The sequence below is a fragment of the Nycticebus coucang genome, chromosome 6 (assembly GCF_027406575.1).
Source record: "Nycticebus coucang isolate mNycCou1 chromosome 6, mNycCou1.pri, whole genome shotgun sequence".
In the NCBI taxonomy this organism is placed as follows: Eukaryota; Metazoa; Chordata; class Mammalia; order Primates; family Lorisidae; genus Nycticebus; species Nycticebus coucang.
In genome coordinates this window covers 65,768,726-65,793,938 of record NC_069785.1, presented here as the reverse complement: position 1 = coordinate 65,793,938, position 25,213 = coordinate 65,768,726, and the positions used below count along the sequence as shown (strand labels likewise).

The 25,213-nt window shown below is 46.0% G+C and overlaps 1 protein-coding gene across 5 annotated transcripts in view; it reads left to right on the top strand.

Moving 5' to 3' along the window:
* Window positions 1-17,533: 17,533 nt before the first annotated feature.
* Window positions 17,534-25,213, top strand: part of CA12 (carbonic anhydrase 12) — a 56,775-nt gene continuing 49,095 nt past the window's right edge. For all 5 annotated transcript variants that reach the window (XM_053594936.1, XM_053594935.1, XM_053594934.1 and 2 more), the window contains exons 1-2: window positions 17,534-17,791; window positions 23,442-23,462. In XM_053594936.1, the coding sequence (XP_053450911.1) occupies window positions 17,707-17,791; window positions 23,442-23,462 (106 nt within the window). In that variant the 5' untranslated portion in view covers window positions 17,534-17,706. The remainder of the gene's footprint in view (window positions 17,792-23,441; window positions 23,463-25,213) is intronic.

Below are 25,213 nucleotides of genomic sequence, written 5' to 3'. Positions count from 1 at the left end.
CCGGCGCCCTGCTCACTGAGCCACAGGCACTGCCCTAAACCTAACCTTTAAATAGAAAAGGGGTAGCAAGTCCAGCAGCTCCCACCTGTGATCCCAGCACTTTGAGTGGCTGAGATGAAAGCATTACTTGAGGCCAGGAGTTCCAGACCAGCCTGGGCAACATAGCAAGACTTGGTCTTACAAAAAAAAAAAAAACATGGTGGAGCACTACTGGAATGAGGCAGGAAGATCACTTGAGCCTAGATGTTTGAGGTTGCTGTGAGCTATGGTACTCCAACCCGGGTGACAGAGCAAGACCCTGTCTCGGGGCGGGGGGGGGGGGGGAGGAGGGGGGAGGAGTAGCAGTAATTGAAAAAATTGAACCTGATCCTGAATCTAGGGACCAGGGCCTCTAGAGTATCAGTTAGGTTTGGGGGTATGATAAACTACATCAAAACTTAGTGGCTTAAAATAACACTGTTTTTCACAATTCTGTGCATCATTTGGGCAGACAGAATTAGTTCTTCTCATCTAGGTTGGCGTGGCAGATCCCCGAGGTCTGTAGGTAGCTCAGCTGGGGCTGGCCTCCCTTTCATACCTGGAGATTGACAGGCTGGCTGGTCAGGGAGAACATAGCTGGGGTGGCTTATCTCTGCTCCCTGTGACTGCTCATCCTCCAGCAGGCTCCTCCAGGCTTCACATGCTGTTCTCAGCACAGTGATCTCAGGGTACAAAGCAGAAGCAGGGGAGTGCAGCAAGCTTTTCCTGTCACTTTTGCTCTTGTCCCATTGGCCAAAGCAAGGTACATGGCTAAGCCTTGTGTGGAAGGTATTACCCAAGGATGTGGGTACAGAGAGGTATGAACAGAAGAAATTAAGGGACAGTGTTGCAAAAATCTACTGAATTAATTGGATTTCTCCTATCTCAGTTTTTACCAAAATGATAATACTTCTTGACCTCCTGCCTAGGGTTGAAAAAAGAATAAACGCATTTAACCCGCTACCTCCGGCATATGGGACCTGCGCCCTACTCCTTGAGCCACAGGCACCGCCCAGAATAAACGCATCGAAGAGATTACTGTATATCATTCAAGGAAGGACAACATAAATATTATTTATCTTACTTCAGTGTATTCATCAACCTTTTTCATGTCTCCTCCATAACATGGCTCATCTATCCATGGGGCAATTAGTAATCCCACTTTGTGGAAATTCCTATCAAAAGTAAGGATAAGAAAATTTTGATTTGTTTTCACAATTTTCACCTGTAAATAGGTACATTTTTATGGGCAGTGTGTAAGGATGCCCACTAGGTATTACCAGAACTGTTCAGCAGCAGAGACCCAGGAATGTCTAGTCACACAACTAACTTTTGCAAATGCCCCTTTATGTTACATTTCGCAGATACTTTTTTTTTTTTAGAGACAGAGTCTCACATTATTGCCCTAGGTAGAGTGCCGTGGCGTCACAGCTCACAGCAACCTCCAACTCCTGGGCTTAGGTGATTCTCTTGACTCAGCCTCCCAAGTAGCTGGGGCTATAGGTGCCTGTTACATGCCTGGCTATTTTTGTTGCAGTTTGGCCAGGGCTGGGTTCAAACCCACCACTCTTGGTACATGGGGCAGCACCCTACTCACTGAGCCACAGGCGCCGCACGACGTTTTGTAGATTCATTTTATTTCAAATAAACACTGTGCAGTTTGACCACTTAAAGTATCTAATCAGATAAAGAGAATGAGCAGAAGATTAGAGTATCTTTTCTCATTCCTTTTTTTTGTTGTTTATTATTATTATTTATTAATTTTTCGAAACAGAGTCTCACTTTGTCATGCTTGCTAGAGTGCTGTGGTGTCATAGTTCACAGCAAACTTGAATTCTTGGGCTCAAGCAATTCTCTTGCCTCAGCCTCCCAAGTAGCTGGGACTACAGGTGCCTGCCACAACGCTTGGCTATTTTTAGAGATGAGGTCTCACTCTGGCTCAGGCTGGTCTCGAACCTGTGAGCTCAGGTTGTCCACCCACCTTGGCCTCCCAGAGTGCTAGGATAACAGGCGTGAGCCACTGCTGTTTTGTTGTTTTTGGAGACAGGGTCTTACTCTGTTGCCCAGGCTAGAGTGCATAGCTCATGGCAACCTCAAACTCCTAGGCTCAGGCAACCCTCAGCCTCCTGAGTAGCTAGGACTACAGGTGCTGGCCTCAACACCCGGTTAATTTTTCTATTTTTAATAGAGGTAGAGTCTTGCTCTTGCTCAGGCTAGTCTCGAACTCCTGAGCTCAAATGATCCTCCCAAAGTGCTGGGATCACAAACATGAGCCACCATATGCCTGACCCTTATTCCTAGTTGCACGTTGCCTAGTATTAGTGGAGATAATATCATATATTTACACTTGATCCTACTGGAGCCGAGATTGGCCCAGAGCATTACTTCATCCTTTTTTTTTCTTTAGATACAGAGTCTCAAGCTGTCGCCCTGGGTAGAGTGCCGTGGCGTCACAGCTCACAGCAACCTCAAATTCTTGGGCTCAAGCGATTCTCTTGCCTCAGCCTCCCAAGTAGCTGGGATTATAGGCTCCCACCACAATGCCCAGCTAACATGACTTCATCCCTACTAGTGACTTCTTTTTCCTACATTTTGTGATCTCTATCATTTAATTTGATGAATAAACATTCATTGAGCATCGACTATGTTAAAAACTGAGCTAGAGATAGAGATACAGATGAAACACAGCTGTCGGCTCTCCTGGTGACAAACCACAAGGCAAATTTGACAGATAAGTGTGCTCGGAAGCACTGGGGAAGGAGTTATTTATACTCATGATCGTAACTATTTTAGAAACGTCATTCTGGCTTCTGGGTTCTGAAAAATGACAACCCAACAGGAGCTACTAGCTGTCTCAATCCAGGCCTGGGAGTGCTTCTAGAGGCACAGCAAATGGTTGGGTACCAGGGTATACATTTATGTGACTACAGACTACAGGGGACAAGGGAGAGTGCCACAGGTGGGAAAGCTTTTATCTTGGGGGTCAGGGTCTACTCTAACCCCACTGCAAGACAGAACAGAATCACTGGTCCTGCATGGACAGGAGATGGAGCCTGTGGTTACATCAGGTAGGCTTAATCCCAGGGGATAGAAAGGAAATCCTAGTGCAGACAGAGCCACCTTCCTTCTAAGAACTGCCACTACGGAAGGTCCTGGGCAATAGGATAAGAAGAAGTAACAGGTGTAAGGACATAAAAGGAAGTAGAAAAATTTACAGGTGTAAATAAAAAATTATTTACAGGTGATCTGACTGTCTACATAGAAAACCTCACTGACTTAATAGAAGAGCAACACTCAACCAGAAAACCTTATAGAAAATTTGATAACTTTCACAAAAGCAACAAAACTATGAAGTACCTAACAATCAGCTTAAAATAATTTTGAATTCAAAATAAATTTTTGCAGAAAAATGTAAACCTATTACAGGATTGAACATAAGATTTGAATAAGCCAAGAGATAGGTCATATCGGTAGACAAGACTATTGGACATGTAAAGATATCAATTCTCCTGAAATTAATCTAAAAAGTCAAGGCAAGTTCAATATACAAGTTTTTGAGAGAATGGAAATGTATACTCAACATTTATATGGAAGGAAAAAAAGTTCACAACTAGTTGAGTCAATTTTGAAAAAAGAGTAAAGAGGAATGACTTGCTCCCAGTATACTGCGGGAGTACGCAATGAAACACCCCGGGCTGTGCAGAAGCACGTTGGCAGAACAAGGGTGAGAGAGTATGCAGAAACGTACGTGTGCGTGTTTATGTGTGTGTGTGTACCTGCTGTATGCAAAACAAGCCAGTGGGGAAAGGAGGGGTTGCTTGGTAGACAGTATAGGGAAGCCTGGCTCACTGCACAGAGGAACATTAAGTTGGATCCCTCGCATCATAAACAAAGGTGAACTTCATATGAATTAAAGATGTAAATGGGCCAGGTGAGGTGGCTCACACCTGTAATCCTAGCCCTCTGGGAGGTCGAGGCAGGTGGATTGCCTGAGTTCATGAGTTCGAGATCAGCCTGAGCCAGAGTGAGATCTCATCTCTTAAAAATAGCCAGGTGTTGGGCGGCGCCTGTGGCTCAGTGAGTAGGGCGCCGGCCCCATATGCTGAGGGCGGCGGGTTCAAACCCAGCCCTGGCCAAACTGCAACAAAAAAATAGCCAGGCGTTGTGGCGGGCGCCTGTAGTCCCAGTTGCTCGGGAGGCTGAGGCAAGAGAATCGCGTAAGCCCAAGAGTTAGAGGTTGCTGTGAGCTGTGTGATGTCATGGCACTCTACCTGAGGGCAGTAGAGTGAGACTCTGTCTCTACCAAAAAAAAAAAAAAAATAGCCAGGTGTTGTGGCGGGTACCTGTAGTCCCAGCTACTTGGGAAGCTAAGGCAAGAGAATTGCTCGAGCCTAAGAGTTTGAGGTTGCTGTGAGCTGTGACACCATAGTACTCTGCCAAGGGAGACAAAGTAAGACTCTATCTCAAAAAAAAAAAAGATGTAAATGGGAAACACAACCCTATAAACATGTACACACACACAGACTCCCCCTATATCTCAATCAGAATATTTAGATTCTGACTTCCCTTAAAACAAGGGGAAGAATTTTGGGAGGGGGGTTGATAGAGGGAGGGTTAGTAGGGGGATCACACCTATAGAGCACACTGCAAGTACAAGTTGGATCTATCAGGTATAGAACACAAATGTCTTAATGCTGTAATTGGGTAAATGAGGTGAAGGCTATGTCGATTAGTAGGATGTAAGCACTCCAATTTGTACAAATAATCAACACATCGAATCCCATAATGGCATAAATGTATTTATGATCTATGTACAAATGACTTAATAAGAAAAAAAAGAAGATCTAAAAAGTACAACCATATTTCCCCCCAAAATTGATGGATTTGTTTTTTCTTTGCGGGGGTGTCTTTTCGTTTTTGCTTATTGAAGACAGAGTCTTGCTTGGTAGCCCTGGGTAGAATGCAGTGGCATCGTATAGCTCACAGCAATCCCAAACTCCTAGGATTAAGTGATCCCCTTGTCTCAGCTGCCAGAGTGGCCAGGAATACAGGCACACACTGTGGCACCCAGCTAGTTTTTCTATTTTTAGTAGAGATGAGGTCTCCTTCTTGTGCAGGCAGGTTTCAAACTTGAGCAATCCTCCCACCTTGGCCTCCCATAGTGTTAGGATAACAGGCATGATCCACATGTGGTGGACAAGATGGATTTGACTATGTCAAAATTAGTGATAATGATGGATATTGTTATCAAAATGAACTGATAGGTGACAGCCTGAGAAAAAATATTTGAGACTTTCAAACCATCAAGGGTTTATTACCTAGAAAAAAAAATTATCAGAAAAAAAATACAGTAGGAAAATGGGCAAGGATATCTAACTCACCAAAGAAAATCCATTAGTTCTGCCCAACCTCACTAATTATTAGATAGATGAAAATTCAAACAACAGCAAAATAGCTCTTTTTACCCCCGAGACGGGCAAAATTAACAAATTGGATAATACCAAACTCTGACAGATTGTAGGGAAACAAACAGGCAGAGAGCTGTTCTGGGGCTTGTCAATAACAAACAAAGCCAGACCCTAGTAAAGGCAGCCAGGACAGGTTTTATTCAGCCACTATTGCAATGGGGGAAAAGAGTACAGCATGAACTGAGCTCAATTTATTACCCATGTTAGACACTGTGCTTAAGCTGGGTATACTCCTTAGCTCCCTTACAACCCTATAAAGTAGGTACTGTTATTAGCTGTATTTTTGTTAATTAGGAAACTGAAGTTTACAGAAGTTAAGTACTTGCCCAAGGTCACAGAGTTTCTGATTCCTTAGCCCTAATATGTTAGATATTATGCCCCATAGGCCTAATTTTTATATAATTATCGAAGAATTCCATGAATGGGCTTATTATCTTCACTTTAGAAATGTAGAAAATGAGGCCCAGAGTACTTAAGTAAATGGTAAGGCTGGGATCCCAACTCAGTGCTGGTGCTCTTTCTGTGACCCCTTTCTGCACACCTCTCTAAACCAATGCTCCGACTATTTCTCACGCTGCTAATTCAAACTCTACCTATTGATGAAAAGAACATAAAGACATATATTCACCAATTGTAATGCAATGCACAGACCCTGTTTGGATCACAGTTCAAATAAATGGTTAACAAAACTACGTAGAGGACGATTAGGAAAACACGATATAAAAGGCATTATTATTGGGCGGCACCTGTGGCTCAGTGAGCAGGGCGCCGGCCCCCTATACCGAGGGTGGCGGGTTCAAACCCAGCCCCGGCCAAACTGCAACAAAAAAAATAGCCGGACGTTGTGGCGGGCACCTGTAGTCCCAGCTACTCGGGAGGCTGAGGCAGGAGAATCGCCTAAGCCCAGGAGTTGGAGGTTGCTGTGAGCTGTGTGACGCCACGGCACTCTACTGAGGGCAATAAAGTGAAACTCTGTCTCTACAAAAAAAAAAAAAGAAAAAAAGGCATTATTATTGATTTTTGTGTGTGATGGCAACATCCAGATTATGTTGAAATAGGATAGTCTTTTTTCTTTTTTCTTTTGAGACAGAGTCTCACTTTGTCGCCCTGGTAACCTGGTGTCATGGCTCACAGCAACCGCAGACTCCTGGGCTCAAGCCTGAGTAGCTGGGACTATAGGTGCCCACCACAATGCCTGGCTATTTTTAGAGACACAGTCTCGCTCTGGCTCAGGCTGGTCTCGAACTCGTGAGCTCAAGCGATCCACCCTCCTTGGCCTCCCAGAGTGCTAGGATTACAGGCATGAGCCACTGTGTCTGGCCCTTGGACAGTCCTTTTCAAAAGGGGAATTGCGTGCAGATGAAATAATACAGTGGTTCTCAAAGTGTGGCCACCAGACCAGCGACATCAGCATCACCTGGGAACTTGCTAGAAAAAAAAAATCCTCAGCCCCAGTCCAGACCTGCTGAATCAGAGACTCTGGGGGGTGGGCCCAGCAATCTGAATTTTAACCATCCCTCCACGGTCTGCCCGCTGAAGTTTAGAGCCACCAAAATAATGTGAATTATTTCAATTTGTTTCATAATAATTTGGGGGAGGGGTGACGGGTCTGTAGGGGTTCGTTATAACTGTATTGTTTACTTTTTTAATGTGCTTGGACGTTTCCTATAATAAAGAGTTTTTAAAACTCTTCAGTGTCACCTAACTCCTCTCTCGCTGCTCTCGTTCCACTTATTTGCCAGCTGTCCTCCATCAGAACTTCCTCCTGGCTTCAGAAACAGCCACTCTCCTAACTCTCCTGCCTTGTAACCTGCTCTTGCCCTCTCTCCTTGTCCTCTCTGCTAAAGTGGTCTTTTCTTTTGAGACGATTTTTGTTGCCCTCGGTAGAGTGGTGTCATAGCTCAGCAACTTCAAACTCCTGGGCTCAAGAGATCCTCTTGCCTCAGCCTCCTGAGTAGCGGGGACTATAGGCCCCTGCCACAACACCTGGCTATTTTTAGAGATGAGATGCTGCGCTAGCTCAGGCTGGTCTCCAACTCCTGAGCTCAAGCAGTTCACCAACCTCGGCCTCCCGGAGTGCTAGGACTACAGGTGTGAGCCACACATCTGTAAAAAGTTTTCAAACGACCCCTCTCATCCAGTCCCTGTTTCTCCCCCTCCGTGCTCTTTTCCCTGGCTTCCTCCAGTTCCTGTTCTCTCTATGGTTTGCAGAACCTGTTGTCCAAGGCCTTGCCGCTGCTTCTGTTGGTACTACTGACAGCTCCTTTTTTTCTCTCAGAAAACATTCCCCTCTTTCACTCTTTAAAAATTTAATTTGCTACATATTTGCCATTAAAAATATGCAAATAAAGCCGGGCGCTCTGGGAGGCTGAGGCGGTTGGATTGCCTGAGCTCATGGGTTGAAGACCAGCCTGAGCAAGAGCAAGACCCTGTCTCTAAAAATATCTAGGCACTGTGGCGGGTGTAGTCCCAGCTACTCGGGAGGCTGAGGCAAGAGAATCGCTTAAGCCCAAGAGTGTGAGGTTGCTGTGAACTCTTGGCACTCTACCGAGGACGACACAGTGAGACTCTGTCTCAAAAAAAAAGAAAAAAAAAAATCCTAACAATACAGAAATGGAACACGTGAAAATGTCACCTGTTTCTCGGGACACTATCTTCCTTGTGAACCTCCTAATGCTCTTGCCAGTCTCTCGGCAAGGTCTGACTTGATTCCTCGTCTGACGTCTGCCTTAGATCCCCTCGGGATAGTACTTACCATGTGGAACCGGAAGACCACAGCTCACTGAATCTTTAGGCTGAAGGATAAAGGATGTTACAGGGAGTGGAGTCAATGAAATAAAGCAGAAGAGAGAGAAGGGAGAGCCAGGAGTGAGTGGGAGGAGGGTAGTTGACAGAGCCTGGAAGTGAGACAGGAATTAAATGTCCAGATCTGATGACTTCCCCCAACCTTTTCCCTCAGTGAAGAATCTTTTGTCTTGGTTCTGGCTCTTGAGCTCTGTTAGGAGCTGTGAGATCTAGAAACTTCTTTAGAGAGACTATTGATGAAACACCATTCAGCATGCTGACTTAAAGACTTGTTGACATGCATGCACTGTGACTGCCTCTGCCCTTGGCTGTGAGCTTGGATCCATTCTAGAGGCCATACTTCCCCACGTGGCCAGCAAGATGGGTGCACTCACTTCCTCTGGTCCCAATCAAGTCATCAACACTGACTTCACAACAGTCTACCCATCGCCATATTTATCTGGATCTTTCAGAAAATATGTATCTTTGCTGCTCTTCTGGGACTTCCCCCACCATCTTGAGGCAGTCACTCAAGAAACATGACTCCTGTTTTAAATCATGAGTCTTGAAATTTGTCTTAAGAGTTTGTTGATGTTACAGTAAGACTATATAGAAATGTGGGGAAATGTTTATAATCCAATGTTATTTTTTATTGTTGTTGTTTGTTTTGAGACAGAGACTCACCATGTCGCCCTGGGTAGAGTGCGTGGCATAACAGCTCGCAGCAACCTCCAACTCTTGGGCTTAAGCAATTCTCTTGCCTCAGCCTCCTAAGTGGCTGGGACTACAGGGGCCTGCCACAACACCCGGCTATTTTTGGTTGTTGTTGTTGCAGTTGTCATTGTTGTTTAGTTGGCCTTGGCCGGTTAGGAACCTGCCAACCTCAGTGCATGTGGCTGGTGCTGTAACCCCTGTGCTATGGACCCTGAGCCCCAGTGTTATTTTTTTTTTAAGTAGTAAACAATATGGTATATTTTCTCCCTAGTCACCGGATAAAATTTTTTGTTGACATGGGCAAGAAGAATGGGACACGCAAGATTGAAGAGTTATTGTCCGGTAGGATGGATTATTGGGCCTTTTGTTTTCCTTTTAAAATTTTACTCTGAATAATTTTGTGTATAAAAATCATTTGGCCGCAATGTTTCCCTATTCCAGTTCAACATTTAAAGTTCTGTTTCCAGTCTTGGCCAGGCATGCTTTGCCCGGCATCAGACTCTCTGCATTGGATCTTTTTTTTTTTGTAGAGACAGAGTCTCACTTTATGGCCCTCGGTAGAGTGCCGTGGCCTCACACAGCTCACAGCAACCTCCAAATCCTGGGCTTAAGCGATTCTCTTGCCTCAGCCTCCCGAGTAGCTGGGACTACAGGCGCCCGCCACAACGCCCGGCTATTTTTTGGTTGCAGTTCAGCCGGGGCCGGGTTTGAACCCGCCACCCTCGGCATATGGGGCCGGCGCCTTACCGACTGAGCCACAGGCGCCGCCTCTGCATTGGATCTTTACAAACCCCCCATGTTGCTCTTCCCTGGTGGAGGCCCATGGAGTCATCGCTCCTTCCTCCCATTTTGTCTGGACAACAGCTACAAGATAGTACTGCTCTTTCTATAAGTTTTCTCTGCTCTCTTCCCCAGCTCTTAGCATTTCCCTTCTGCTGACAGCTAGGTATAGAAGACCTGTTGGGATGGGATTTCTCTCATTTATTATCTCTGAATTTATTACTTTCCTGTAAACTGGGTCTGTGTTGACTTGTTTTTCTTCTCTCAGAGGTAAAATGAACCCAGGAACTTACCTTATCACAGACAGGTCTTACGTCCCCACTAGAAACAAACAACTATAGTTTCAAGCACCGATAAACTTTGTAATTATGGACTATGATGTGCTTCCCGAACATTTCAAAAGAATTTTACCAATTTTCACTGGGTTTAAGTGACACAGTTCCTGTCATAAAAATGGAATGGCTGAGGTATTTCTCTTTCCCCATTACCCCCAGGGGAAATGGAATTTAAAGAGAGCCCAAGTCTCTGGGTGGTTCAAAGTTTCTGATTCTTTGAACATTTTGTAAGAACCCTAATTCTATCTTGCCATCCTTTCTACCACCTGCAAAATGCTGGCTAGTAGGAAAAATAGAGGTACGCAATATCAAAAACAAGTTTTACATATCTGTGTTAAAAACTGAGATGTCTGCATAGTCAAGTTATAAACATTGTCAAGTGAGCCCCAACCCTGATTTCAAGTGCGAGGGGCAGAAAGAAGTAATTCCCTAGCTCAGATTTTGTTCACTGGGCTTGTGAGCTTGTTATGGAGCTTCTCCTGGGGGAAGTGCCTTGAGTCTGCTAGCTGAGTTGCCTTGGCTGCCCACCTGTGTTGCTGGCCACTGGATACACCTGAACCCTTTCTAAGGCTCTGCAAAGAAGCTGGATCCAGGCCAGGGCTGGCCAGAGATTCAACTCAACTCAATTGGTCTATCTGGAAGCTCACCGGCTTTCATCTGTCAACACCACAAAGCCGGCAATGTTAACTGCTCCGGTTCTCAGCCCCACTGAGCTGTTTGTCAGGCACCGGAGCCTAAACAAGACGGCCCAGCTCAGTGTGCAAACTCCAGCTGGGAGAGAAGCCAGAAAGTCACGGTGTGGGCTCCTAGCACCCTCTATCCAGGGGAGACAAATGCAACCTGAAATGCAAGCAACTGGGGGTTGCTTCCCAGTTTTTTGAAAACACCTAAAATGAAGGGGTCAGTTCATAAATTCCTGAAATCGTAGAGAACTGAAGTGTCCAAGCAAGAGGAAATTACCAGCCTATTCCAATGGTATGTGGCATCTCTGAGTACAAGAATACCTCCTACCTCCAAAATTCCACTGACCAGGCATTTCCTGGGCAAAGTGATTCTAAGTCTACTTGCTTAGAAGGCATCTTCTCAACTTCAATAGTAAGACGATGTTTGTTATGGCCAAAGTTACGTTCTGTGAGAGAGAAACGTGTGGAATTATGGGGGAAAGCAATAGATATACTCTTTTGTCCCTGATAGTTCATGGAAGCTGGTGAGGTTGCCCAAACCAGGGTTGGAACTTTGGGAGAAAATAGCTCCCCCTCCTCACCTCAGCCAGTCAGGACCTTTCACAGAAGACAATTACTGTGTACTCAGAGCTCATTATGTGCCACCATGCTGAGGTCGGCACACGCCTGGCTTATTAGATTTATTCCTGCCTATCTTCCTTTGGGGGCATACTTACTCTGTGGCCCTCATCCCTTTAACCAGGAGGAAACTGAGACTCTGATAGGTTAAGTGATTTGTCAGGAGTCATACAGGGCAATCAGTGGTGGAGTTGAGTTTCAAAACCCAAGTTCACGCAATGCCAAAGCTCTTTCTCTATAGCATTCTGCCTATCTGACTGGGTAGAAGTTATCAGATTTGGTATCATTTGATGTTGGCACTTGTGAGCTTGTTGGAATGTGGCTTGTGAGTGCAAAGACAGGAGTGAGGGGGACAGTGCTTCAGATGGAGAACAAGAATAGGATATGGACCAAACCTCTAAGGTTAGAGGTGAGTAGATCCAACCAGCAGATGTGAAAAGAGGGATGGTTGTTAAGTGCCTTAAGCTAATATAGTCTAATGATATTAGTTAAGTGTCCTGATGTCAGGTAACCATGGTGTTCCAGGTAATTTACCTAAAAAGAAAAAAGAAGTAAAACTATTGCACTAAGGTTTACTTCACTTTTTTATGCATACAGGGCAGTAGTTCTCAACCTTCCTAATGCCTCCTAATGCTGTGACCCTTTAATACAGTTCCTCATGTTGTGGTGACCCCCAACCATAAAATTATTTTTGTTGCTACTTCATAACTGTAATTTTGTTACTGTTATGACTTGTAATGTAAATATCTGATATGCAGGATGTATTTTCATTGTTACACGGGGTCGCGACCCACAGGTTGAGAACCACTGATATAGGCTCTTGTGCAGGCTGGAGTGCAGTGGCATCATCATAGCTCACTACAGCCTCTAACTTCTGGGCTCAAGCAATCCTCCTGCCTCAGCCTCCAGAGTAGCTGAGACTACAAGTGTGCACCATCATGACTAGTTAATTTTTAAGTTTATTTAGAGACAAGATCTTGCTATTTCTTTCTTTCTTTCTTTTTGTTTTGGGACACAGTCTCACTTTCTCACACTTGGGAGAGTGCCATGGCTCATAGCTCATAGCAACCTTAAATTCTTGGGCTTAAGCAATTCTCTTGCCTCTGCCTTCCAAGTAGCTGAGACTACAGGCGTCTGTCACAACGCCCGGCTATTTTTTTTTTTTTTGTAGTTGTCATTGTTGTTTAGCAAGTCTAGACTTGGTTTGAACCTGCCTGTCCCAGTGTATGTGGCCAGCACCCTAACACTGAGCTATGGGTGCCGAGCCAAGGTCTTGCTATGTCCCAAGCAGGTCTCCAATTCCTGGGCTCAAGCAATCCTCCTGCCTTGGCTTCCCAAATGCTAGGATTACAAGTACAAGCCACTTAGGGCCCATTTCTTAGATTAGTAACCAAGGCTGGGATAAGACACACTTCCTCTCTTGTTTCAAGCACATTCTTAGGAGTGATATCTTACGTAGGTTAAGTGCTTTTTTCCACCACCACCCCAAGCACTTTCACATATATGGCCTTATCCCTTACCCAACCCTGTGTGCAGGTAGACATTCTAACTTCTAGATCAGAAAACAGAGGCATGCACAGGGTTGCTAAGTGAGGTCCCAGGGCTGGTTCCTGGCAGAGCAAGGAGTCTGGCATTCTTTCCCCCGTGCTTCAATGTTCTCCAGCTGATCCTGCCTGAAACTAAGCAGGGTAGCTCGGGTTCATACAGAGGTTATGACTCCATGCCATTGCTGTGAAGGTGAAGAAGCAGATGTGAATAGAATTACAAAACTGTATCTTGAAAGACTGGACACTTGTATCCGGATCGATGGGTCCATGCAAGTCTTAGCCTAGAGGTTCCCTCAGACACTGTGTAGTCAAAGATGAGGCTTGGCCTTTTCCTTCCTTTCTCCCCTCCTCCCCCTTCACCCCTTTCCTTGGTCAAAGCAGAGCTCATTAATATGACAAGGACCTATGTGGCAGGGTTCACGTTCTCCTCCTTTGCTGGAGAACCATGGCAATCAAAGCTCTGAGGTCTCCTTTTGCCAGATGCTTTCTGCACTGATCAGAGTGCAGGGTCCCTCAGTCATCCCATGGGGCTTGGAGAGGAGGACAGAGCCATCTCCTCTGCTGAGAATTACTTGACTGCCAGAACTGGCACAGTGTGCCTGTGATCAACAAATAAAGGATCACAGCATCTAGAAAACTGGAAAATCCACATCTCAGAGGAAGCCAGTAATAAAAAGTCCCCATCTAGGCATTTGTGCAACAGCCATGGAAAGAGTCTGTCTGGGGCTTCGAGAATCATCTGGGTTCTTTGTGAATTTGGGCTAGGAAAAGATTTAACTTCTCCATGCCTCAGATTCCTCATCTCTAAAATGGCAAGCTTAACCCTATCCCTACAGGTTGTTATAAGAATCAATTGCCTGGCAAATAGAAGGAGCTCAATAAATGTTAGTTTTTTTCCCAGTAGTCTTTTTTTAGATCTATATAAAGGTGTATTCCCAACTGAGTGATACTGTTTGAAGAGTCCATTAAGAAATAAAATTCCTTGTGGCTCACACCTGTAATCCCAGCACTCTGGGAGGCTGAGGTGGGCAGATCACCTGAGCTCACGAGTTCAAGACCAGCCTGAGCTACACCGAGACCCTGCCTCTAAAAATACCTGGGTATTGTGGCAGGTGCCTGTAATCCCAGCTACTCGGGAGTCTAAGGCAAGAGAATTGCTTGAGCCCAGGAGTATGAGGTTGCTGTGAGCTGTGATGCTACAGCACTCTACAGGGGGCAACCAAAGTGAGACTCTGTCTCAAAAGAATAAGAAATCAAAAAAATTAAAAAAAAAATCAAATTCCTGATACCCTAACCTTTATGCCAGAAAGGTGAAGAATTAGCTATGTCAGGGCAAATCCTACCAAATGGCACCAGGTTTGGGAAAGAAGAACCTGGTATGAGCTGTGCATTTCGAAGGCTTTATGAAGTCGTAGAATGTCATGCTCACACTGATGGTGTTTTCCTTCATGGCCCAGGACAAGAATGGGTCCCTTCTGGTTGTATATCGACCTTCCATTGCACTTACTATGATTATAATTATAAAGTTATTCGTGAAATTGTTTTATGTTTGTGTACTCTCCAAAAGCCTAGCACAGTTACTAGCACATAGAAGATGAATGAATGAACAAAAACATGTCCACTTGCCTTATCTCTTCCCAGCCATAAATCAGTTCTGTTGTGATCCGAGAGCTGGGATCACCACTTTCACTTTACAGAAGGACGCTTGTACCATTGTCAAGGTCATCCAGTGAGTAACTGGTAGAGCAGGCACTTCAGCTCAGATTTCCTGACACCAAATCCAGTTCTTTCCTGCCCTTTGACTCAGCAGCCTCACCCTCATGTCTATCCAGATGGTAATATTCCAGAGGAGCCCCGTTCCCTGCAGCTTCTGTCTGCATGTATCATTTGGTGGCCAGTTGCCACATTTGAAGGGTGGAAGACCCACTTTCCACCCTAACACATTGAGGAAGGGATTATTTATTGGCTGAAGTCAGTCCTGTCTGATGATGGCACAGCAAGCCCTTACATGTTCATCCACATAAGCCGCAGGAAGCAAGGGGAGGATTCTCAGATTTGGGGACTGTGTTGCATGTTGGGGGGACCCTTGACATTCCGCTTGAATACTTTTGGTCATTCCATCCATTTATATATTTTTTACCTCTCTGATTCCCTAACATTGATGATGATGATGATAATGATAATAAATTCACTCAAAGCACTTAAAGCATTTGGTTCTCAGTTTATATTCTCAGTTCCCTTTTAATTGCTATCCAGTCTTTACTCATTAACGAGGTTTCTACTGTAGACATGCAGTAACCATCTCAGCTTTCTTCTTTCCTTCTAGGAAGCACTTCACCATCTAGCCTTAGTGGTCTATTAAGTCCACCTTGCTTCCCCCCTCTCTAGGGATCCAGGGAGAACACTTAGAGGTATATGTTTAATGTAAAATTGAACTTATGTTTAGACAAGACCCAATGAAAAAACAACTGGTGTGGGAGTAACAAAATGTGTGTGTATGGCCCAGTGTCTCTTTCAGTAGTTGTGAGATGTGGGGCAAGTGATTTCACCTCCATGGGTTCAGTCCCTGCATCTTTGAACCTGCAGTGATTTTTTTCCCCAAGCTCTTGTGTTTCCAAGTTAGTCCATTTCATCTTGTAAACAGACTGCTCTTGATGACAAGTCAGAGCAAGAGAAACACTCTTTCACTACACCAGAGCTCACTCAAGGCTCTTTATAAGGCAGAAAATGTCATGCTTAAGCCTACTGTGGTCTGGAAATGCTTGTAACAAGATTGCTTTTTATAGTAACTTCCTTATGGAGACAAAATCCTCTATTAACCAACACAATAGTTGAGCTGATAGAGATAAAACCCCTTGCGACATGGTGGAGCACTCACTTCCTGGTGGATCTCAGCAGAGAAACTGCTGCATCCCTCCAAAACCTCCAAACCCACTGTGGACACCTGGCTTCATTGGTCACGAAGGCCAGCCTGAGAGTCTTCTTAGAATCAGCACAGATGTGAGATCAAAGAGGCCAAAAGAGGAAGGCATGATGGGCCAGGTCACCCACCCAGGAGTCGTGGAGCAGGGCTGGAGTAGGCACCCGTCAGCAGCCCACGTGGTCTAAGCAGTGTGTGCAGACGGCAGGGGGTAGGGTCTGGAGCAATGCAGAGATACTTGGAGCGCCTGAGGGAGTTGGAAGCAAAGACCCTCCAGTGGGAATAACGAGTGGCAGCAACAGAGAGGGCTAATTTAGGGAATATCACGGACACCAGGTTAATACGGTGTTTGACACAAGAACAGCCCATAAGCTCAAAAAAAACAAAGGTCAGATCCACACGTATATATAACTACATATGTGTATGCACATATATGAGAAAAGTAGACAGAAATGAGCACTAAATAGGTGATGGTGATAGGCACAATGCCCCGTATAGCATGTAGGGCAGCGGAAGGGTGTGATTCCTTTCCCCACCCAGGATAAGGGTCATAGCCAACACTCAAAGAACAAAAGACAGGTTAACAAGAGATAAGCATAATGAATTTATTTAAAGTTTTATATGACACAGGAAATGAAGACTCAAAGATGCAGGGAAAACTGTTTTTATGTTTAGGTCATGAAGAATGGACAGCCAGGTAGAAATGCAATTGGGCAAAAGGGTGTTATCTACTGGTAACAGATGGGGGTCCAGCAAGGCCTGTCTGCTCAGATTCTCCTGGGCCTCTCTTTGCAAAAGTCCTTCTTCCCAGATATAAAACAGGAATTCTCGGGAAAGAGGGTCTTCAAGAGAGAAGGGAGAGAGTGACCTTGCCAGGTTTTATGGTCTTTCTTAGGGGGGTCAGGGGTTCTAGTTTCTATGACCCACCTTGGGGAAGAGGAATTCTGGTTTCTATGTGGGCTTAGGGGAAGAAGAAGTGGGAATAGGATACAGGAGGATGGGGGAAGGCCAGAGAGACCTTGGCTCTGAAGCCTTTCCAGTGTCCTTCAGTTCAAAGCACTCAGCACACCAAGGTGCTGTACTTTGGGTTTTGTATTCTGAGCCTGGAAGAAGTGCCTGACACATGGTAGGTGCTCAGTAAATAATGTGAGTCCCTCTCTTCTGCCCCCACCCCAGAAGAGAGATTCTCCCCCAGCTTCCTAGTGAGGGAGGATTGACACTATGAACTAGCACCATCCTTGTCGACTAGTAGGGGAAATCCTAATAAACTGTTCTCATGCACCCACTGAGTGGTTTTCCTATTCTCAATTAATTTCTTTGCATCTAAACTTGGAAAGTAAGAACCTAATCAGGTGCGGTTTCCAGAAATCCTGACCAGCACTAACCCTGGTCGGCGCAGGCACACACTGGTTCCTGAAGGAGGTTTTCACCCATATGGCATTGTCCTTGGGAGGTTCTGAGTTGGGTCAGGGAAGAACCAGAGCCCGCCACTGAAGGGATCTCCAGATACACCCTTCCAATCCGGAGGAGGCAGGCGGCTCTCACCCAGGCCTGCCGGCAGCTCCCACGGAGACCAGGGTTCCAAGGTCCACCCCAGCCCTGCCCTGAGGAGCACCAGGGGCCATGGAGCGGGGCTCAAGTCAGGGCTACAACTCACCTCGGAACCGGGGCTCCAGCCCTCAGGAGGCAGGGCGTTCTTCCCCCTGCACGATGACATCATGTGTTTGGGGCTGAGTCGCTCCATAAAAGCGGCCGGGGGAGCCAGGAGCGGACGTGCTCGTCCCAGCACCGGCACGGGGCAGAGCGCACGCGGTGCCTGTGCGCGGCAGGACCGCCGAGATGGCCCGGAGCAGCCTGCACGGGGCCGCCATCCTCCTGCTGCTGATCTTAAAGGAGCAACCCGCCAGCCCAGCCTCACCGAACGGTAAAGTTCCTGCCTGCCTCTCTCCCCAACAGTTCCCAGCGCTCAGCCACACCTGGACAGAAGGATTTCCTGTGAGGCTCTTTGATGATAAACTCAAGTCATTAACCGAGGGAGCAGGGAAGGCGTTGTGCCAAGGAGCACTTTGGAAGAGCTCTTTTAGAAAGGATGCTTCTATTCATGGCTGGGGCGGGGAGATTCTTGTCTCTTCCTTCTAATGGGGCTTAGCTCAGAGAGGGGATGTTACCATACATGTTCTCTGAGCGCCCCCAGTTCTGGAGATGTAGCTTGGGAACTTGCTAACCAGGGAGGAGAAAGGAAACCAAGATTTAAAATACTGCACAAGTGAAAATGAAAATATTGATCCAGGTGCAAATAGCAGAGAAGTGACGGTGGCATTCTGAGTGGTGTAAGCACAGGGCAGGGATTGCTGTTGCCCAGTGCAGAACCCTCAGTGGTAAGTGCTTTTCCTCCGAGGAGAGACTCTTTACCATCCAGTCTTACCTCCAAGTCAGAGGGACGGTGCACTTCATCCTTAATCACTGCTTTTCTCCAGCCTCTCTGCTATGCTGAATGTACATGTGTGCACACACACATACTTTATTTCTGATTGTAATTAGGACACTTAACTCTGAAGAGTAGGAGGCTGAGGATGCTGAGTGGGTTGGCAGGAGGAGATGGTGCCGGGGACCTGAACTATGGGGCTGGTGCTGGATGGGGTCAGGCCGGTGAATTACTGTGAGCAGCAAAGTCTGGTCAATTCATCTTTCACAACAAGAAAAGGGTGCCAAGCTTTTGCCTGCCTCTCCCACAGCTGGGTGAGCACTTTTCCAGAGGAGTAGTAGGTGGTGATTTTTGTGAAGGCTGCCTGACTAACTGATCATGGGCTGCCACTCTTGACAGAGTTTGCTCCATGTGGTAGAGACATTCTCGTGGGTGCTACCGTTCCTGGAGCCAGGTTGGGTTGAAACAAAGACTGAAAGTGGTTATAATGGCTGAAAATTGATTCTTCCTGGCTAGGCAGTGACGGTGGGAAACCATTCCTGCTCTGTAGTAACAGCTCTGAGCCTCCTTCTCTCCTGGAGATCATCGTGCCCGTGGGGAAGGGCAGGGAGCCAACTGGAGGGGCTGTGGATTGCTCTTAATTAAATCTAGTCTCCTAGCTGGCATGGTGTGCTTGATGTTATCTCTCTCAGCTGGTGGGGGAAACAGAAGGTGGGTAGAAGAAAGGATTACATAAAAGTGAAAATTAATTTTTAAACTACAAACTCTGACATGTGTTCCCCTCTCAAGAAAGATGCTGAGACAGAAAGTTAAGACTACTCAGACAGAAGTTTCACTGGAAATCTCTTTAGTCCTAAGCACTCCAAGACACAAGAGATAAAACAGCCATTCATTAGCCCTTTTTCCAAAAGCTGGGTCCTCCCCTCACTCTGGGACAGCACCCTCCACGGCACCCCTTCCTCAGCTGTCCACTGTCCTCCCTCCCTCCCTTCTCCCCCTCTGTCCTTCCCAGCCCTCTAGGACCCCCCCCAACCACCTCTCTCTTCTCCTCTTACCTATTCCCAATTCTCCCAGTTTCGTGGAGGAAGCTTACAGTAAAAACCCCACTTTCATCCCTCCTGGGTAGCCAGTCTGCCTAATCCTAGATTCTCAGAACAGAGTTTTTATTCTGTTATTTCTCATATAGATTTTTGGGGCATTTTAACTGCCTCAGGGGACAAGGTCAAAGCAAAAATCACTGAGGTGTAGAATGTCAGTATTAACCCAAGGTTAAGGGTTGAGAGGGGTTAAGCTGAATAATGAGGTCAAAGTGTGGTCTGTCTTCTGCTTGGATCATTTAAACTCCTAGAAGTTGGCACTGGAGGATGTTCAAGAAAAATGTCTGAGGTTGGGGAGGGAGGGCATATAATAAGGTGAAGTTGAGCGTCTTCTGGAGAAAAAACCTTTGAACTCTTAGTTGCTGTGGCTGTTCCAGGGTGTGTTACAGTGAATTCTGTGGAGCCTTCTTTGCCCAAACCTGGTGTGGAGAACTGGGCGGTCTTGGGCTGCTCAGATGATGGTTACTCAAGGAAGGTTCTAGCACCCAGGTCAGGAAGCAGGTAGGGCCAGGAATTCTGACTTGTATCTTGATGAATACCATTTCCTCAGGGCATCCTCCCTTCCCAGTGCCAGCTGGGTCTGCAGGTTCTAACAGATGTCTGGCTGAGCCTCCCTAATCTCTCAGGTGGAACAGACGACCTTATTTGGGAAGGGGACTGTTCCCCACCACTAAGGTCTTGTTCCATTCAGGAAGCTACGGAGGCCGCTGTCTCACCTGCCTTGTGGGATCACTTTAATTCTGTTAAGACTTCTGTTCTTACAGGTAGAGGTAGGGAACCAGGAGGTGCCATCCTGAATAAAGCAAACACACACACACACTTTTAGAGAGTCTTCCTGAGGTTAGATTTGAGCTGACAATGCCCCAGGGTGAGCCCTGATGAACTCTTTTGACTCACCGGCCTCATCTTCATTTTGCAATGCTGCTTCTCCCCAGACCTCCAGCTCCTGAGCCCCTCCAGACATTGCCATTCATATCCAATGCACTAAGTCTGGAGAACCAAGCTGGCTTGCTCAGAAGAAGGAGGGCAGGAAAGGCTATTCTGGATGCTGCTACTAGGGGAAGTATCCTTAGCAAGCTTTGGAGAGGACAGCAGAAGTAAGGCAGGAAGGCATGATTTGAATGGGAGCAGGTGTAATGAACACTGCTGGCCAGGGCAGTAATGCTCAGACGTAGCAGATGCTTTTCTGATGGCCTCCAGGATTCCCGTCTGTTCCTCCCCAGGGGAAAAGTAAGAATGAACTGTCCTGTTACTTGTGGCATTTTACATGCTGGACCTCCAAGGGCTCTGCCCTGCTAAGTGGCAATAATCTCCTTATGTCTCTGAATCCATCTTTGTATTTTAATAGTGAATCTATCACAAAAAAACACTGGGAGAAAATGTCCAGAAAAGAGGTTTGGTATCTTCTATTGCTTGTTCCTAAGGTGATGCTTCATTACTTTTCACTAGTATTTCAGCTAAGAAGCCAGTAGGAAACTTGGGAGTCACTTATATAACTTTGGTTTCTCCATGGCTCTGAATGACTTCATACAATGGCTAATTCAGGGGAGGTTAATCTTAGAACTATTAACTCCTGTAGGGTCCGTCCGTAGCAGATTTCATGGGGTCTGTGTACCTTCTGAAATTAATTGTACATGACAAACTGTGTGTCTAAGCTTATGGGCATTTTTATAGAGAAAAGGCTTATAGTACTCATCAGATACTCTAGGACAGTGGTTCTCAACTTTCCTAATGCCGTAAGCCTTTAATACAGTTCCTCATGTTGTGGTGACCCCCAACCATAAAATTATTTTCATTGCTACTTCATAACTGTAATTTTGCTACTGTTATGAATTGTAATGTAAATATCTGATATGTGGGATGTATTTAGGCGACCTCTGTGAAAGGTCATTCGATCCCCAAAGGGGTCGAGACCCACAGGTTGAGAACTGCTGCTCTAGGGGGTCTGGATTCCTCACTCCACTACTCTAAAAATTAAGGAGACTCAACAATGCCCTAAGTTCATAGAAATAAGGTCAAATTAATGGTCAGGGTGAAGAGACTTTCCTTAGCAGGTACATGATATTGTGCAGGTCACTTCCCCTTCCCTCTCATTTCCTCACCTTTAAAAGGAGGAGATGGGCCGTGGGTGTGTGAAAGAGACCTACATATTTCTCTTACAGGATGGGATGCCAATAAATAATGCCTAAACCTAAATAACCAAGAGGGAACGACATAAGCATGTTTTATATCACACCATGAGAGGATCGTAGATGTGCCTTGAACATTTTTAAGATCATTAATTAAGCCGGGCACGGTGGCTCATGCCTGTAATCCTAGCACTCTGGGAGGCCAAGCTGGGTGCATTGCCTGAGCTCATGGCTTGGAGACCAGCCTGAGCCAGGCAAGACCCCATCTCTAAAAATAGCTGGGCCTTGTGGCAGGTGCCTGTAGTCTCAGGTACTTGGGAGGCTGAGGCAAGAGAATTGCTTGAGCCCCAAGAGTTTGAGGTTGCTGTGAGCTATGATGCCACAGCACTCTATTGAGAGCAACAAAGTAAGACTCTGCCTCAAAAAAGAAAAGAAAAGAAAAAAAAGATTATTAATTAAATTATTTTTAAAAGAAGTTCAAAGCACAGTAAGTATATATTTTTTACTTTTTTTTTTTATCACCATAATTTAAGTGTGCCCTAGAAGTTTAACTATAGGTTCAAGTGTAAGGTGAGACAAAAAGGTTGAAAACACTGTTTTATATTGATACAGAGATAATAATACCAAAAGAATCACATAAAAAGACTCAAGGTAGTTGCCCTAGGGAGCAGTAAATAATTAGGGAGTGTCAGGGGACTGATATTTTTGCTAAAAAACCTTGTAGAATCATCTGACTCTACCATGTGCAAGTATAATTTGATGAAAAGTACCAATTGCATTCAAAAATAAAACCAAAATTATTAAAAACACCAAGGCAAAGAAATGAAACAGAACAATAAAAAACATGAGATTAAACCAGTTTAAAAAAAGAAAAAAAGCAAACTCCACTTTTAGCTTTTACAGCCACCATTGACTTGGGTCGGAAATACCTAGTTGTGATAAGTGACCTGATTACGCATCAGTTAAGTTTTACTGCAAGCTAATTCCCAAGAGAGAAAGGGGATGTGAGAATCTTCCTTTTCTAGCTGTACCCTTGTGGGCCGGGAGCCATGGTGGCACCAGGAGGTGCTGGGAAGGAGGAATACAGTGGCACAGTTGTATAGGCCCCCCATCAGGCCCCCCCATCTCTGCCTCGGTCCCATGCAGAGATGAAGAGGAAGGTGTGCAGGCAGGTCACAAGAGCACAGCTCTGCAGCGACTTTTGAGAAAAACCTGTTTGATTGAGGAACGAAGGACCTTTACGCATGAAGGGTGGGGAAGTGGGAAGCAGTAGGTGACTTTTGACATATTTCTGGCAGGACTTCCCTACACTATCCTACTACCTCTGGAATCCTAAGTCAGATGAGGGTGTCAACTTCCTCAAAGAAAAACTTTTGCCCTATTGAGATTGGTTCTCTCCTCTTTATGTACCAATGTGAACTGTTCTCCAGGGTATGTTGCTAAGTGGGGAAAAGCCAGATGCAGAAGAGCTCCTCCAGCGCGCCCACCTTTGTTCATGCGAGGGAAAGGGGAGGTGACATACATGTAGGTGTGTGTAGTCACACTGTGAAAGGGCTCCCTCCCCGTCAGCTGCTAAACTAGTTGTGAGATGGAAGCGGGGAGAGAGGGAGAGAGGATGAGCTTCCATCTTATTTACTCTGACGACCTTTGGTTTTTGAGCCCCGAGAAATCATGACCTGTTCAGACACTAAAGCTCGGCCTCTCTGAGGTGCCTGGGAGGCATCTGTACAAGAAGCCTGTTCCAGATCCATGAGCTCTGGTGTGCACTGAGAAGCTGTGGTTCTGCCATAGACTCAGAAAAAGTTTCAATTTCTGTGCATCCACCTCCTTTTCAGTCTCATTCATTTCAGTCTAACATCTGTAGCGTTTTCCCTGACTCATTCAGTTCAGCAGTACTTATTCACTGTGTTTTGTTTTTTGCAGGATCCAAGTGGACCTATTTTGGTAAGTAGAGATTTCAAATACTTTTTTTTTTTTTTAAGGAGATAGTTGTATTTAATGAGAAACTCCCAAAACATTCTGCTCTGTGGAGGTTATTTAGTGGGGGTCAGAAGAGTAGGTCTTGTCTTGTTGAGTGAGGGAACAAAGGCAACGCCAGAGAGCTGGGTTTGTGCTCTGCGCTTTCCCCAGGCAGGCGGCCTGCTCCGTGCACCCCAACTGTGAGTCATCAGGCTTCCAGATTCCAGCAAGGATTTCTGCCAAAGCCCCAGTTACCTCCAGGCTGCAAGGGCCTAGGGCAGGAGAGAGCCTTTCTCCCTTTCAAGACATTTGTACCACAATAAACAAAGAATAAAGGGCTCCTTTCTGAAAGTTTGGCTCAGGCCCCAGAACTTAAGCTGTCAGCATGTCTGGAATTAACTTCTTGTTGCCATGTTTGTAAGCAAGTGATGAAGAGGTGATGGTTGGTCCTTAGGGAAAGATGGATGATTGTCCTAAATGGAGTGCTTCAAGTGTGCCTGATCCACACGGTTTCCACAGAACTGGGTCAAGAACATGCTTAGCCACCCCTGGTGACCTGCAAGATAAGCAGCTCAAAATGGGCTGAGTTGTAGTGGGTTGGAAATTTGGTCATTGTCAGGCATGAGACTGGAAAGCCAGGCACCTGGGTCCTCTGGCAAGTATAGGAATGTGAACAAATGTCTTGAGAGTCACAGAAGATGCATAAGATAGATTGTTCCAGAAAGCAGGAGGGTAGAACTGACTTCCCAGGCACAGGAGGCATTTGAAGCAAGTCAGGGACGTGACCAAAGTTAATGTCATGGGACATGTGGTGGTGACAGGTGGGGAAGTTGATTACTACAGTGGAAGCACAGTCTAGAGAGAGATCTGACCTTCATTTGCAATAGTTGGCCTGTGGATGTTCACTGGACTTGAAGGCACAGAGAAGTTGCTGAACTGACCGACCAGTTATGTGCATGGCACATTGCTGAGGAGGAGGGTAATTAGAACGGGAGGTGTGCTCTGTAGCTGGGAATTACAGCTCATAATTCAAAGCACAACTGAGTAGGCAGCAGTAACCAATAACAGACAAATGCTCCTCACTCCGCCTGCTCAGAGGAGGAGGAGAGTGCTAGGGCCGGATGGTCAGGGAAGGCCTCCTGGAGGAGGAGGGCATTCAGCTGGGTCTTGGAAGATGGGAAGGATTCAGAGGGAGCAGGAGGTAGCTGTTGGCCAAGGTGAAGATGGCATCCAGGAGTTAAGGCCAGAAAGAGCCGGGTGGTATTTGAGGAAAGCGTGTGGAGAAGGTTTTACAGGGGAGAGACAGGCTCTGGGGTAAGGCAGGGAGTAAATCTGTGCTTCCAGAAGAGCCACATGGTGGTAGGAGATAGGAGGGAGGCAGAAAGGTGTTGACCTTCATAGACACCCCATTGTGCGACTTCACTTCCAGTTCACAGTGACAGCAGTGAGTGGGAGGAAGGGCAAGGGACAGGATAAAGGAAGAATCAGAGTCAGGGCTGCAGGTCCCTTAGGCAGGTTCCTTGTGTGGGAGGTGACAGGCATGGAAAGAAACTGGCCCTGGGGTCCTGGGCCTTACTCTGACCAATTCCCAGTAAGCCCTTGAGCCCTCTGGGTCTCACATTCCCCATCTGCAACCTGGAGGAGAGGTTGTCTGGATGAGAGTTCCTCAAACTATGGTGTGGGGTCACCCATATCGTCGGCACCTGGAACACTTTCCAAACCAGATGTCTGGGCCT